The 14,321-nt window shown below is 46.1% G+C and overlaps 1 protein-coding gene across 2 annotated transcripts in view; it reads left to right on the top strand.

Moving 5' to 3' along the window:
• The window catches only part of DPYSL2 (dihydropyrimidinase like 2), a 49,611-nt gene extending 35,588 nt beyond the window's left edge, over positions 1–14,023 (top strand). For both annotated transcript variants that reach the window (XM_080634564.1, XM_080634565.1), the window contains 7 exons: positions 1,561–1,681; positions 5,101–5,257; positions 5,419–5,560; positions 5,782–5,952; positions 8,741–8,920; positions 10,350–10,515; positions 11,251–14,023. In XM_080634564.1, coding sequence (XP_080490690.1) covers positions 1,561–1,681; positions 5,101–5,257; positions 5,419–5,560; positions 5,782–5,952; positions 8,741–8,920; positions 10,350–10,515; positions 11,251–11,342 — 1,029 coding nt within the window. In that variant the 3' untranslated portion in view covers positions 11,343–14,023. The remainder of the gene's footprint in view (positions 1–1,560; positions 1,682–5,100; positions 5,258–5,418; positions 5,561–5,781; positions 5,953–8,740; positions 8,921–10,349; positions 10,516–11,250) is intronic.
• The last annotated feature ends 298 nt before the right edge of the window (positions 14,024–14,321 follow it).

Genomic DNA, 14,321 nt, shown 5'->3' with positions numbered 1-14,321 from the left:
TTATTCCAGCCAGCAAAGGGAGCCTTAATTCAGACGCCACTATCTCAGGTCAGCATCACCCATCAGTTTGTGGAAAGCTCTCCCCTCATAGCTCAGATCATTCTGTGATGATTTTTCGGAGCCATCCATCATTCCTTGTTTTTATTTCAGCCACAAAAACGCTGGAAACACAAGCAGTCCCATGCTCCAGGAAATGTCTGTCTCTTTTTTCCAAGAGAACTGCTGTGCTAGGGCTTCTGCTGCATACTGGTAATTGCAAACATTCCCCTTTGGACTAGTCCTTGGGTTATTGTTATGTGCCTGTCACCATAGCATCTGGGCACAAGGCATGAATTCAGCAGCCTTGTCCTCTTCCGTGCAGAAAATGTTCTCCTCCTGCTTATCCATTGCTCAAATGCCTTTTGGTCAGAAGTCTGGAGGTGTGTGTTGTTTCATCCTTGCTTTGCAAGTGGGGAAACTAAGGCACAGGATGGAAACAGTGACAGAGCTGTGCACAGGCTGGCTTTAAACGGGCAGTTGGCAAACAGATGCCATTGCCTGGAAGCATTGGACTGTCTGAGTTCTCTCCTTGTCTCTCAGGAGGGACAAGAATGCTTTTCTTGGCTTTTCCTTTCAGCCTCTGTCTTCCCTGCAGGTGCTGCTGGCTGTGCCATACTTGAGTCAAAAGGCCTGGAAGAAACACCCTTCCTTGCAGCCGTTTCCATTTGTGTAGGGCACCTGGTGTAAAAAATGTCCCCTTGTGTCCATCACCCGGCCTGGGGAGGGTTAGTCACCAGCCCTGGTATGGTGACAGGAGCCTCTTGCATTTGGGAATCAGGAGTCTGATTGTCTGGGTTTAAGTTCCTCTGTTGTTCACCTGGAAAACGTCAGTGGTATTGCAGGCTCAGTTCTCCATGGCAGTAGGCACTGTGAGCGTTACCCTGCTGTTAAATCTGTCATCTGGGCTGCTTTGATGAGGATGTGTGAGCCATAAAAGCCTGCAGAGTGATGACGTTCATTCTGAGGCTGTAGTTATCAAGTGACCCTCAGTCTCACTGAGGTTATCTCTCTACACATGCAAAAAAAAGTACTTGATTTATGGAGTGGTTCACACTCTGTCAGATCCCAAGCCAGTTATTGTAGTGCAGGGTACAATTTAGGAGGCTTGTTTGCAAACGTGGCTTACCAGAGTATGTGGCACAGCATCCCTCTTCCGTGTGGGCTGGCGCAGGAACAGTTCTGTTGAGTCAACAGTTAGTTGCTTATTTTTGTCTAGGCTAAAGAAGGGGCTTAATCATTCTGACCTTGAGCACCTGGAGTGTTACCTTAGGACTTAAGTCTGCTTGAAACAGCCTGGGAGAAAAGGCAGTAATGAGAGAGGACTACAGCTTGATGTCATCGTGATTGTCATGGTTACACTGTCTCAGAATTGGAGAGGTGGAAAAGGAGAGAGGAAAGTCTCTCATCCCAGCCCTGCACACCCTGTTTTCCCATGAAAGCAGAGGCTGTGACCCTTGGAAGGTGAATGGGATATGCTAACACGTGGGATGGTACTAACTTGCTGCTGACTTGGTTTCTCAGGTGGAAGCAGAGGCTGTGAACCGCGCAATAACCATCGCCAACCAGACCAACTGCCCCCTTTATATCACCAAGGTGATGAGCAAAAGTGCTGCTGATGTCATTGCTCAAGCCAGGAAAAAGGGTAAGTTATTTCCCTTGGATGGAAGCACCCTATTAGCTCATGCAGTTCAACTCTTCGCCAACATCAGCTTCATCCCTTCAGGAAAGGATTCTTTTTCCATTGTTATTGTCCAGGCTCTTAACAGTCCCAAGCAACTGGTTCTATCTCATCTCCCACAGATGTGTATTCAGTGGTCGTATCAGTGCCAGGAGCTGTTTCTTCTGTTCAGCCTAGAACTTCTCCCTTCACACTCATCCTGCCACATTGAGCCATGTGCCTTCGTATTATCACGGAGTAATTCCATGCTGTCTCCATTTAATGGATGCCCCTAGAGGCTGAAAGCTGTGTCTGCCTTCCAGCTGCTGTGGTCTTTTGAGCTGCTTCCTGGGATCAGAAGTGATTCCAAAACTCCTGATGGAGGTCTCGACTCACAAGCCCTGCTGGATTCAGCTGGAGTAGTGTCGTGGTAACCAAAGAGGTTACTGATTCCAGCTGTTCACTGTGCTCCTTGCCTGTGAAATAGATACTCCTCATGTGCTATAATTCACAGCCTGGCATCCCAACATTAATTGGGATCAGTAGTTTGAGTTAGGCTGGGAATTGCAGTCACCTCTGAAAACTCTGCCTGAGGATGCTGCAGGATGCAAGACTCACATGTGCCGTGGATGCTGCTGCCTTGTGTCTCTTCTCTCTGACTGATGTCTGTGAGAGAGCTGTGCTTTTCTGAGTGATGCAGTAGCTTCTCCAGGGTCCTGACCCTGCTGTGTTGCCCAAAGGAGCAAGGGTTATAGAGCCCAGTGAGCGCCTGTCTCCATGCTTTATTCTGTGACTAACCCCTTCATTTCTATTTAAAGCGGCTCTGAGTGGGTGAGTAAGCAGGAGGGATGATTTTCCCCCTTCTTTCTTCTGAAGGATTGGATTTAATTTTATGCAGTCTGAATAAGCCTGAATGGATATACAAATGACATCACTTTCCATCTGGGTGTTTGGTGCGAGAAGAGCTTATTTCCTACCACACAAACACATTCGTGTTTGTGTATCGGTTCAGAAGTATTTTGGTCCCATGATTCTTGTTGAATGAGTTCAGAGTTGATGAGGGTGACTGATTTCCGAGGCATCTCTTTCTGTTCATGGCATGAAAGCAGCTCAAGCTGTTTGGAATAAACCTTTCCCTCCCAGCTCCATTAGTGGGGATCATGATGAAATGAGAAGATGTGTTGACACAGCAAAGTGGCTGCCTGTTGCATTACCCCAGAAAACAGCTTCATGTCGTTGTGCAACTCAATCCTGTAAGCCAGGGAAGCATCCCTTCCTTTTCTAAGTAATGCACTGGAGAGACATGCATCATAGGGATGGATCATCATCAAGACCACCTTCTTGCTATGCTCGTTGTCCCCTGAAACCACTAGCAGGCAAGTAGAGAGAGGCATTGGGATGAGACACCATACACTTACATTGCAGAAGCCATGAAGCACAACCTGACTTGGGTAGATGTTACCCTGCCTGTGGAAGGTGCTGAATGATCCACAGAATGATCCCAGATGAATGATTCACAGAACTCACTTCGTCTCCTGAGTGAACTACAACAGACAGTTCTCATTCAGATTGTGTTTTCTCCTTATAAGGGGAATTTGGGGTATCAGTGGCATACCATTCTCTGTTCTTTAATAATTCAATTTAAATGCTGTGCCAACAGCAGGAGGGGTTACCCTCCAGGGTAACCCAGGAGGGCCACACACACACAAACTACTTTGCCCTCCCAAGCAACAGCGAAACATAACTGAAGACTACCCAAGGCGAAAACAAAACAGAATTGACTAACTAAATGGAAAGGAACGAACATTATTTAAAGCCAGATGTTCCCAGCGGCATTTGTATGGAGGAGGTTCCCTACAAACTCTGTCACTGGCAGATCTGGGAGCTCAAAACATCATTCCCTGCAGAACAATCTTCCCAGTGTATTGGCCCACAACAGGCTTCCCATTAATAGCCAGCGTGTGCTTTGCCTTGTTCTGATTTTGTAACCCTATTTGTGGCAAGTGATGTCAGACATCCTCTTCCTCTGCTGGTGGATCCCCTCAAAAAAGGCTGTTCTTGCACCTCCTGTTCCAGTGTGGTCCTGGAAGCAGCGTGAAGCCAGTTAATGCATCATTCTGCCTTAGGTAATGTGCTCTTTCCCAGTTAGCTTGAGAGCCTGTAGAGCTAAGAGTAGCTCAGGCAATATGGTGAAAGAAAGGTCATATTTTTTCACTCTGCATGGTGAGGTAAGACCCTGCTGACCAGTTCGGGGGTTGTTTGTGCCAGTCTCTTCTGATTGAAGTATTTAGGGTTAGTGTTTTAACTACCCAAGTGTTTCGCGGGCAGGTACAAACACGTGAAGTGCCTGGGCTCGGGATCCAGATGGACGGGCACTTGGAGATTTCAGGAAGGTTGCATTTGGTGAGCAGATCTGTGAGGCTACCAGCCTGCACCGCTTTTGAAGTTGCAGCATCTTGCATCTGCTTGGTGTGCAGATGTTGCTGGTGCATTCCAGCTTGCAAAGTATCTTGGCTGTTCCTTCATGTGGTTCCAAAAATGTTAATGGAGAGGAAGGATGCACTGGTGGTTAGTGCACTGGACAGGGAGTCAGAAGATCCAATTTCGTTTCCTAGTTCTGCCACAGATACACCAAGTACCCTTGGGGGAATCACTCAGTTTCCCTGATGCTTCCTCTCTGATGAGTTTTCTCTGTAGGCAGGAAGCTTCCCTGGTAGTTTTGTCTTATCTGATCTGTGCACAGAGCTTGCTCCAAGAAACCCAGCCTTGTTAGAGCTTTAAAGCATACACATGTATAAAAGTACTTCTTTCCTTCTTTTTCTTCCACATCCCTTGTAGATCAGGCTGGATCTCCTCACGCTTACAGTTCCCTTTAGCCTCTTTCACAAGGTCTTGGCTCAGGATACAGTACAGTGGATCTTTGCAGTCACCATGTCAAGCACAGTTAATCAGTGCCATCCTCAGCAGTTGTGTAAAGGCACTGTGCATGTTTTGCTGCTCCAGGCTCTTAGCAGTAATGGTGTATTTATGATTAACTCAGGTATTTAGTTGTTTGAATACTTAGTCTGAGGGACTGACTTTTGGAAAATGCTCAGTGTGTCTTTAGAGGTCTCTAAATGCTTGTGAGAACAGCCCTTCAGTAACATAACAGTTTCTGAGGAGCGTTGAACAACCTAGGAGTTTAAGCATGTCTGATCATCTGTCATCACTGAATTCAGTCCTAATTTATATCTCTGTGATCACATACTTAAGAGGAAGTACCAAGAAACCCTGCAGCCTGTGGTCGTGGCATAACTTACCCAACTTGTCCTTTTTCAGAAGGATGCTTTATGCCTGGAAGCCAGGCTGGAGATGCACATTGCTTGGTGCTCACAGTGGATTTGTCTGTATTCCTTGTCCTGTAGGCACTGTGGTGTATGGAGAGCCCATCACAGCCAGCTTGGGTACTGATGGGTCTCATTACTGGAGCAAGAATTGGGCTAAGGCAGCAGCTTTTGTTACTTCCCCACCACTGAGTCCTGACCCAACCACTCCTGATTTTCTCAACTCACTACTGTCCTGGTGAGTAGAGCTCTTTGTGTTCACACAATGTGTGCTTCATCGTGAGATGAGTGGGTAATAAAAATAATAGCTGTTGTTCTAGCAAGCAAAAAGCTGGTTTACCTTCAGGAGTAAACCTCTGACAATAACTTATCTTAAATCCCTATCATTGTCTTCTCCAGTGGAGACCTCCAAGTTACTGGCAGTGCCCACTGCACCTTCAACACTGCTCAGAAAGCTGTTGGGAAGGACAACTTCACCCTGATCCCGGAAGGAACCAATGGGACTGAAGAGAGGATGTCCATCATCTGGGATAAGGCTGTGGTATGTCACATGTGTCATAGACTTAGGCTGCAACTAGACATTCAGAACTGAAAGAACCACATAAGTGTATTGTTATCTCGCCCCAGATGTTTGTTATGGTCCTTCCGCTCAAGGTTTTTGCCCCTATAAACATCATTTATAATCTGTTGTGTGGTGAGTTCCTTGCTTTTTGGAGTGGTCCCCACCTGGCTAATGTGGTGACTCCTTTTGTCTTTGCCCAGGTGACTGGCAAGATGGATGAGAACCAGTTTGTTGCTGTGACCAGCACAAATGCAGCTAAAATCTTTAACCTGTACCCACGGAAGGGCCGTATTGCAGTGGGCTCGGATGCTGATCTGGTTATCTGGGATCCCGACAGTGTCAAGACAATCTCTGCCAAGACTCATAACATAGTAAGGATATTTTCTACTACGTGAGCTCTGCTGCTCATTTCCTCCTCTTTTCCCTCAGTGTCAGACTGTGCTGCCAAGAACTAGAGCTCATGACAATTCAGGGCTTTGTTTTCTCGATGCCTCAAGCCCTCCCTGGTCTTACACCCAGCAGGGCTCAGTTGTGTGAGCAGAAGGGAAGATGATTTGAGTCTCAATCTGAAGTCACATGAATACCCAGAGATTCTCTTTGGAGCAAAGAGATTGTCTGCACTTTCTGAGCTTTGAATGCTTGGATCTGAGCACACAGAAAGCTCTTCAAAGTATCAAAAGACCTCTTATCATGATGTGCCATTTATGACCTGGCTGGCTAGTAGTGAGAATATGAGCTGCCCCTTTTCTAGTTGGGCTCAGCAAAGCTTGTCAGCTTGTGGGCACCTTCCTGGGAGATCTGATCCAGATCATTGAATCTGAGTGAGTTTGCACCATGATCTGGCACGTGTGTGTAGGCATACTTCAACATGATTTTACTGCCAATCATCCCAATGTTAGTTGGCACAGGGAGGCACAAGGCAGAACCCAGACTGGCCAGACCTTCCCCTTGTTTCTTACTTGGCTTTGTGGTGGCACCGTTAGAGGCACTGTTTGCTTGTGTCCCACAGCTATGTGTCCTGTATCTTATACCCAGCTCCTACAACAGAAAAGCTGTCCCACGCTGTGGGAAGCTGCAGCATGGTCTCTGCACAGGGCTGGTTGGAGTCTCCCTATGACATTCGAGCACTGTCTCGGAGAAAGCAGCCACTGTTTGCATTTGTTGACGATTTGTTTCACTGCTGGCCATGAACCTATGGAATGTTTCCCTGGAAAAACCCTCCTTTTTTCCGTGAATGCTTTCATTCACTCTGGAGCTGAAGGAGCAAAGTTTCCTTCCACACTTGGATCCCTGGGCACAGGCACAAAGAAACGTTTTTAAAGGTTTGGTTCACTTCCCTGTGACTTAATTTGGTGTCAGAATTGGTCACAGATGGCCTGGCTTTATCCTGCCTATGCTTAGACCTCTGACAGAGGCATCCGGACTCAGAAGTCTGGTCACTTCAATCACCTTAGAGGTGCTTCTAGACTCATCACACCTCCAGTCTGGAGAGGAATGGATTAGAGGAGGGAGCCCAGGGACATGCTGCTATTAGGTGCCAAATTTAGTGGTCTGAACCTGGGTTTGTGCTTACGAATGGCTCAGAGAGAGACGAAAGTAGCTTGCTGGTTGGAGTATTTAAAAGTCATCGCCATTGAATGGATTAGGAAATGAATTAGTGTCTTCAAGTTTGCTAACACCTAACTCACAGACTTCATCTTTTGTGGATAAGCTCCAGTACAATCAGGTTTTGCCCTACATCTGGGCTAAACTGAAAGAGAACCATCTCCACAGTAGAACAGCCATTCAGGAATACTTTATACACTAAGAACTGCAGATCCCCCTGAATCTCTTGCACCACGTAAGAGGCCTCAACACTCGAGGAGCTATTGCCAAAGGCTGCATTTTCCATTGTGCCAGGACTCTGGAGGATGAAGAGCTCTCATTTCCAAGTGGTTTGGTTAGGGCTTGAAGGGCTGTCTAGGAAATCGCATCTTTTTACCTTCCACATCCAGCTCTGACCTCTTCTCCCGTCACTGCATCATGTGTTATACCTGGTGTAACACCTGCTGGGGTATTTTTTTGTGTCTGATGCTGCACGTCTGCCTTGTGTTAGAAGAGAAAAGGGTACAAGTGATGCCTTTAGAGTCAAGGCATCCTAGTTTGGTCAAGTATAAAACAAAAGCCCCTTTGAAAGCCAGGCAGAGCGGTTGCTGCAGCACAAGGAAACGTAGTGATTATGTGGCATCAGATGATTGTTCCTTTTTTAAATGCTAGAGCAACATACAGATATTTTCCAAGAATTCACACTGCTCTTGCCACTGCCTGGCAAGGAAGCGTTAGGAGCTAGAGGGGAAGATAGTGTTGTTCTTGGCACCAGCCTAATTCATAACCTTCTGACCAAGCCTCCTCCTTTGCCACAACGATTCGCAGACTGGACCTGGTTCAGCATCGGTTTAACCACCATTCTAGCTAACTGTAAATCTGCAGTCACCCCTCCCCATACTTACAACGCACTCCAAGGGCAAACTCCATCACTAACTCAGTAAAAAAGGCCTGGACTTGTCTCCAAGATGGTCACTAGAGTAGCAGTCCCCAATTAACATGGTTGTAATGCATCTCAATCCAGGAGGCTTCATGGGTGGGACCATTTACCAGTGATTCCTTTGAAACTTGTTTCTTTCCTTGGTGTAATGTTTTCAATCCTGTTAATTGAGGATGTGCAATCCTGTTAGAGTAAAACAAGATTGTCCTGATGGTCCCTGACCCATCAACCAAAACACTGGTGTGAAATACAACTTTCCAAAATGATTATTTTTAGTATGAAACTTAGATAAAACTTGATCTGATTTCAAAATCCCCATCAATTCAAAAGAGATAGGTGCCTAAATGCATTTAAAGAGGTAGGCTTTGAGATACTCTCATTTGAAACCATTTCCTCTTCATGAATCTTGTTGAAATGGAAATCGTGCATGAGTGAATCGTTAATCAATGTAGACTGATAACAAGGACCAGCCTTTCTATTAAACCACAGCATACACAGCTCAGGTAAATGCTGTTGAGTTTGCTTCCGTCTGTCCTTCACATTTTGGCCATTAGCAGGACTGGTGACTGTTAATTCAAGCACAGCAGGCTTTGCTGGCACGAATGTGTTTGCCTCACGTTGTCTTTTTGTTCTAGTCTCTGGAGTACAATATCTTCGAAGGCATGGAATGCCGTGGGTCTCCCCTGGTGGTTATCAGCCAGGGGAAGATTGTGCTGGAGGATGGGAATCTCCATGTCACCGAGGGATCTGGGCGGTATATCCCCAGGAAACCATTCCCTGACTTCGTTTACAAGCGCATCAAAGCGAGGAGCAGGGTGAGTGTAAATGGTGGGATGCACATTTGTTCTCTCACTGCAGCTCCTGAGTTAAAGTGGGCGGAAAGCAGATGCTGTCCCCTGGCTCACAGGCTCACACTTCTGCAACAGAAAATGTTCCCTGGATAGGGGCCATATTTCTCTCATTCCTCTCTCATTTTTGCTATTCACTTGAGTCATTACAGGAATATGCTTTGGCTGGAGCTTGGGTTTTCTGCAAATTGTATTTTTCTGCTCCTTTAAACCTTCTCTGTCTGGGACCCCTTGAGAGAGCATGTGTTAGTAAGTGTCCCGTTTGGACACGAGTCAGTCTGCAAATAACCCATCAGCCTTCCTCTGTCACACAAGTACCAAGAGAAGTTACTGGTGGCATTTATCTACCAAACCTTTCAGCAACAATTTAGGATTCTCATTTATTGTTACAGATACATTATGCTGCTTTCCCTTCTGTCAGATAGGATCAGATGCTCTTGTCTGGTGACTGGTGAGTCACAAGCACAGCCTTCTGCCTGATTAAAAGTGAGAATTGTCTATTTTTATGAGGCTAAAATGGATGGGAAAGTGTTTTTGTAAAATACACCCATTCAGAACAGAAACTGCCTTTTGAGATGCCTTTACTTGGTAAAAACTGGCAGAGGAGATGACACTGAGCTCAGCTGCAGCTTAGTTGCTGAGAATTGAAGAAGGGTATTTCTGGATGAAGTCAGATTTCTGAGGAGAAAAGTCTTTTGATGTTTGAAATGTTACACTCTCTTGGACGAAAGCAGAGCTGTGTTAGTTCCTCTGGCCATAGGTGATCTTCCCATTCCTTGCAAGTGGTCTTCCCTGAATTGTTCTGCTGAAGAAATGGCAAGTTATCCAAATTACAACCTCAGATAACTTAGCTCTGCAGAGAACGGATGTGTGGGTTCTGTTGTGTTCTGGTCTCCCACAGAAATATGTGTCTGACCTATAAATCCAATTTGGGCAGCATCTCAACTGGAATAATTGCATTTAACCCAATCTAAAGCTCCCTGGCTGGTGGTGTGAAGGTGGCCGGGCTCCTTTCTGCAGACCTGCCTCTGCCTCAGCATTGTTACGCTTTTCGGGAATAAGTAATGAGTTGTGGTTTAGAGTTGTCAGGAGCCTTTAATACAACAGCAGGTAGGCTGAGATCATTAAAGGACAGAACTGGCTGAGCAGGGGACAGACTGGCTGTCTTCTGTAGGCTGCTCACACCAGTTAACAACTGGCTGGAGCCACAGGACTCCAGAGCACCTTTCCTTTTACCCATGCTGCTTCAGGGACCAGCTACTGCCTGACGATCAGCACGGAGGAGATGACGTTCTCTTTCAGATCCTCTTACCAAAGACAAATCTTGACATGTGCGTCTTTGTCATAACAACATCTGGCCAGCTGTTTAGTTCTGGTTTGACCCTGTGTTTTGCAGCTGGCTGAGCTGCGGGGGGTGCCTCGAGGCCTCTACGATGGACCTGTCTGCGAAGTGTCGGTGACACCGAAGACCGTCACACCAGCGTCTTCAGCCAAGACATCTCCTGCCAAACAGCAGGCCCCACCAGTGAGGAACCTGCACCAGTCTGGATTCAGCTTGTCTGGTAGATACTTTTACAGGGCTAAAATATGTATTGCTTTGAAATGCATCCATACTCTGTGTTAATTCTGGAAGGCAATGAGAGAGACTGTGGGGTGGTTTTAGCTTGAAGGTTATCCTTTTATTATAGAATCCTAAAATGGTTTGGGTTAGAAGGGACCTTAAAGCTCACCTAGTTCCAACCCCCTGCCATGGGCAGGGACACCTTCCACTAGAGCAGCTTGCTCCAAGCTGCATCCAGCCTGGCCTTGAACACTTTCAGGTTTGGGAAGGAAGAAAAGCAGTATAGGAGCTCTGTCATAAAGTCCTCCTTATTTTCATGCTGTGGCATGAATGCTGAGTACCCCATAGCATTCTGAACTGGGCAGATGGCACGGAGTTCAGCAGAGCCACTCTCAACGTGAACAAGCTCTTCCTCATGTTGAGGTGAAACTTCTTGTGATTTAGTTTATGGCCATTGCTCCTTATCCTGCTGCTGGGCACCACTGGAAAGAGTCTGGCACCGTCATCCTGGCACCTGCCTTTAGGATACTGATCTACATTAGTGAGATCAGTGAAGGCACTGGAGGCCAGTAAGGGCTTTTCCTCCAAAGGAAGGACACAGTTGGAGCCTGGCCTTAGAGGTCTCAGTGGGTTCCAATGCAGCAGAGTGCTGTTCCAACTCCCTTATCATGCAGCTCCCTCCTTTCAAGCTCTCAGTGGCCTGGGAGGGACCTGACGTTGCTTCTCTCTGCCGCAGGGGCACAGATCGATGACAACATCCCGCGCCGCACGACCCAGCGCATCGTGGCACCGCCGGGCGGACGTGCCAACATCACCAGCTTGGGCTAAGGAGCGAGCCCTCTGCGCCCGCACAGCGCACCGGGGCCGGGGGCACCTCGACACCCTTCTTGATTCTTTTAGAGCCTGTGACGGTTACTGCGGGCAACCAGTGAGGGGGGGCTGAAGTAAGGCGCCTGTTTCAGTCCCCTCAGATTCCCTCCTCATCTTCACCAACCCCTCTCACTTCCCCCTTCAGCCCCTACACGTTTAAAGGAATAAACCCTCTTTTGACACCTCTGACATGCAAAAGTAAATGTAAAAGAGGATGTTTGAGATACGTGGCCTCTGTCCCATTCAGCATCTTTCTTTTAATAAAGGAAGGATAAAGTGAATTTCCCGGGAGCTGCCTTTAAGACACACACAAAAAAAGGAATAAATCAATAATAAATGTTAAAGCATTTTTTAATTTTATTTTATTTTATTTTTTCTAATGTCAAGCAGAAGAGTAGTTTAAGGGTGTTATACTGGATATTCTGTAGGGTTCTGTGTTCCAGCAGAATAGCTAGGCAAACACGGAGGAACACGAGTCCCAGCCTGTCTGTAACCATTCCCCACCACCACCTTTGAGGTTGCTGTCTGCTGCCGAGAGAGAAGCAGGACCCAACACTAGGAATTGACAGAGCACATCGCACCCAGCCATCGGGTGAGCTAGAATCCTTGGGGACTTTGGTTCTCTTGGTTTATTTTTCTTCTCTTTCTTTTTTTCCTTCTGGATTTTGCTGCAAATCAGGTCGTTGAGGAAACATTTGGGTTGTTTTTTTATGTTTGTGTGTGTGTTTTTAATATATTTGTTTCATTGTGTTTACGAAGCCTTATCTAAGAACTGGGGATTCCCCTGTTCTTCCCGGTCCTTCCTGAACCTCATTCAAGTTACAGACTCCCACCAGTGTCACTGCCACCCTGGTACTTCAGGTATTCCTAGGTTGCATCATTCCAGCCAACGCTTGCCACTTAGCTGCAATAGGAGGGCGCAGAGCAGGTTCATAAGCTATGATCTTCACTTTAGTGTACTAGGTCTTGAGCTGGTGCAAAGGGGCTGGACACCAGCTGAGGAACTAGGATGGGCTCTCTTGAGAAGCTTTTAGCAGTTAGTTTGTCTTCTGTTCCTGGAGATAGATGGAAATCAATAAGCATGGGCAAAGAGCAACATGTTGCTTGCAAGGTTTCTGTAGCAGCCACATTGCCCCTTCCTGGCCATTGACGAGTGGTTATTCAAACCCAGTCAGTTGAGTGTGTGCCCGAGCATCTGTGGCAATTCAGTTTGAGTCCAGATGCCCAGCTGTTGTAACTGGGAGTCTCGATGGGTCAACAGCAGCTGAGAATCTCTCGTACATGGTACGAATTTCACAGTCACTCATTCCTTTAGGAATCCGCCTTTGTGCAAATACGAGAAGGCCTGGTGGTTCCCCACCCTTCCTCAGACGCCTGCTGCCTTGGATCTGAGAAACCAGAGGCCATGAGCAGTCATTAAGCAAATTTAGGAGCCCCAGTTTGTGTGGCAGCCAGCATGATCTGGCATTTAGCTGTCTTCTGGGATTGAAGGTCTTTTAGCCCTAGTATTGGAGGCGTATTATTTTCAGGACATGGAGAATAAATCTGCATCGTTAGATTCCCACTTAAACTTAGCTGGAGGGCTCAGCAGTCCCAAGGACTTGGCCTGTCTCAGCACAGTGAGCTTTTCCACCCACAGCTAATACAGCATTACCTCCACTGTCTGTCTGCCCTGGCACTTGGCTGCATCTTCTGCTTTCTCTTCTATCTGTACTTGGCCACGTACACTGACCTTGTTTTTCCATAGTTGTATTTTCTTAAATGGTGTTTACAGGTTCTTTTAGGGAAAAAACTATGTATATGAAGGCTTTTAAGAAACAAGTACCAAATTCGTTGTTATGAAGTATCAATGCTGGGATTTGCAAAGGATCTGGAAGCTATTTAGGTACCCAAACCCTCCCAGCTTCAGCACCTAATTCCTTCAGACCCCTTTGAACACGAAAGTTAGGAAAACCATCGCCATATTCATCCATGTATTTTGCATTTAGGTTTCGCTCCTGGGTCTTTTAGTTTTGCATCAAAGAGTTTGCACTTTGTTTGTTAAAGTAATCCATGAACGTAATATATATTGCAGCTATTTCATTTTAGTTTTCACCTGTATGTTAAAATCAAATTGGAACAAGTTGGGGAGGAAAAGGATTGCAGATCCGTTTGAATTCTGCGAAACACTTGCGGCTCTTCAGTATTCACTTAAGTCTTCCTTGGTTTTGGTTTTCCTTCACTGCCTCATGATGACTTTTTAGTTTGAATTTGTTCTTCAAAAAGAGGAAAAAAAATCACAAAAAAAAGAAGATATTTTGCAGGCTGTGTTAAGCATGTTTTTTCCTGTGAGAGCTCGTCTGCTTTGTGTCTGTTTAATGAATGTCATATGTAAATGCTTAAAGAAAAAGAAAAGATGATGACTTAAGTAATTAACCGCAGTGACTTGAAGCTCTAAAAGTAAAGAAAAAGTAGGATTTAATACTAGCTGGATTTAACCCTTGGATTTGTGATTGTGAACCATGAGTGGAGGAGCTGTAAGTGCTAAAGCTGATCATGTGTGTAGACAAAAAGAAGTACTGATATTTGACCATTGTCTCAATGGCAAAAAAAAAAGCAAACCACCCCAACCCCAAGTCTTGTGTTTTATTCCTTAAGAACTCTGTGTTATATTACCATGGGAACTCCTAATAAAGACAAAATGTTGTTGTTTCACTTAGGTGCATCTGTGTCTCAAGGCGATACGTGTTCTGTGTAACTGTGTACCTTGACTGAGCTGTGAATGGTCCTGTGTAGAAGTGAGATGTACAGCAGCAAAGGTGAAGATAAGGTCCCAGAGTTCCTTGGAAGATGGTAAAGAGGAACCAGTGGTCTACGGTGTAATTTCCTTTAGAGAAAAGGGAGCCTCTTCTCAGGGCAGTTGTCTGTTTAAAACCGTGTTTGGCAAAGCAGAGACAT

This window comes from Psittacula echo, assembly GCF_963264785.1.
Source record: "Psittacula echo genome assembly, chromosome: 25".
NCBI lineage: Eukaryota > Metazoa > Chordata > Aves > Psittaciformes > Psittacidae > Psittacula > Psittacula echo.
The sequence above is the reverse complement of the archived record's forward strand: the minus strand, read 5'-3'. Positions and strand labels throughout refer to the sequence as shown.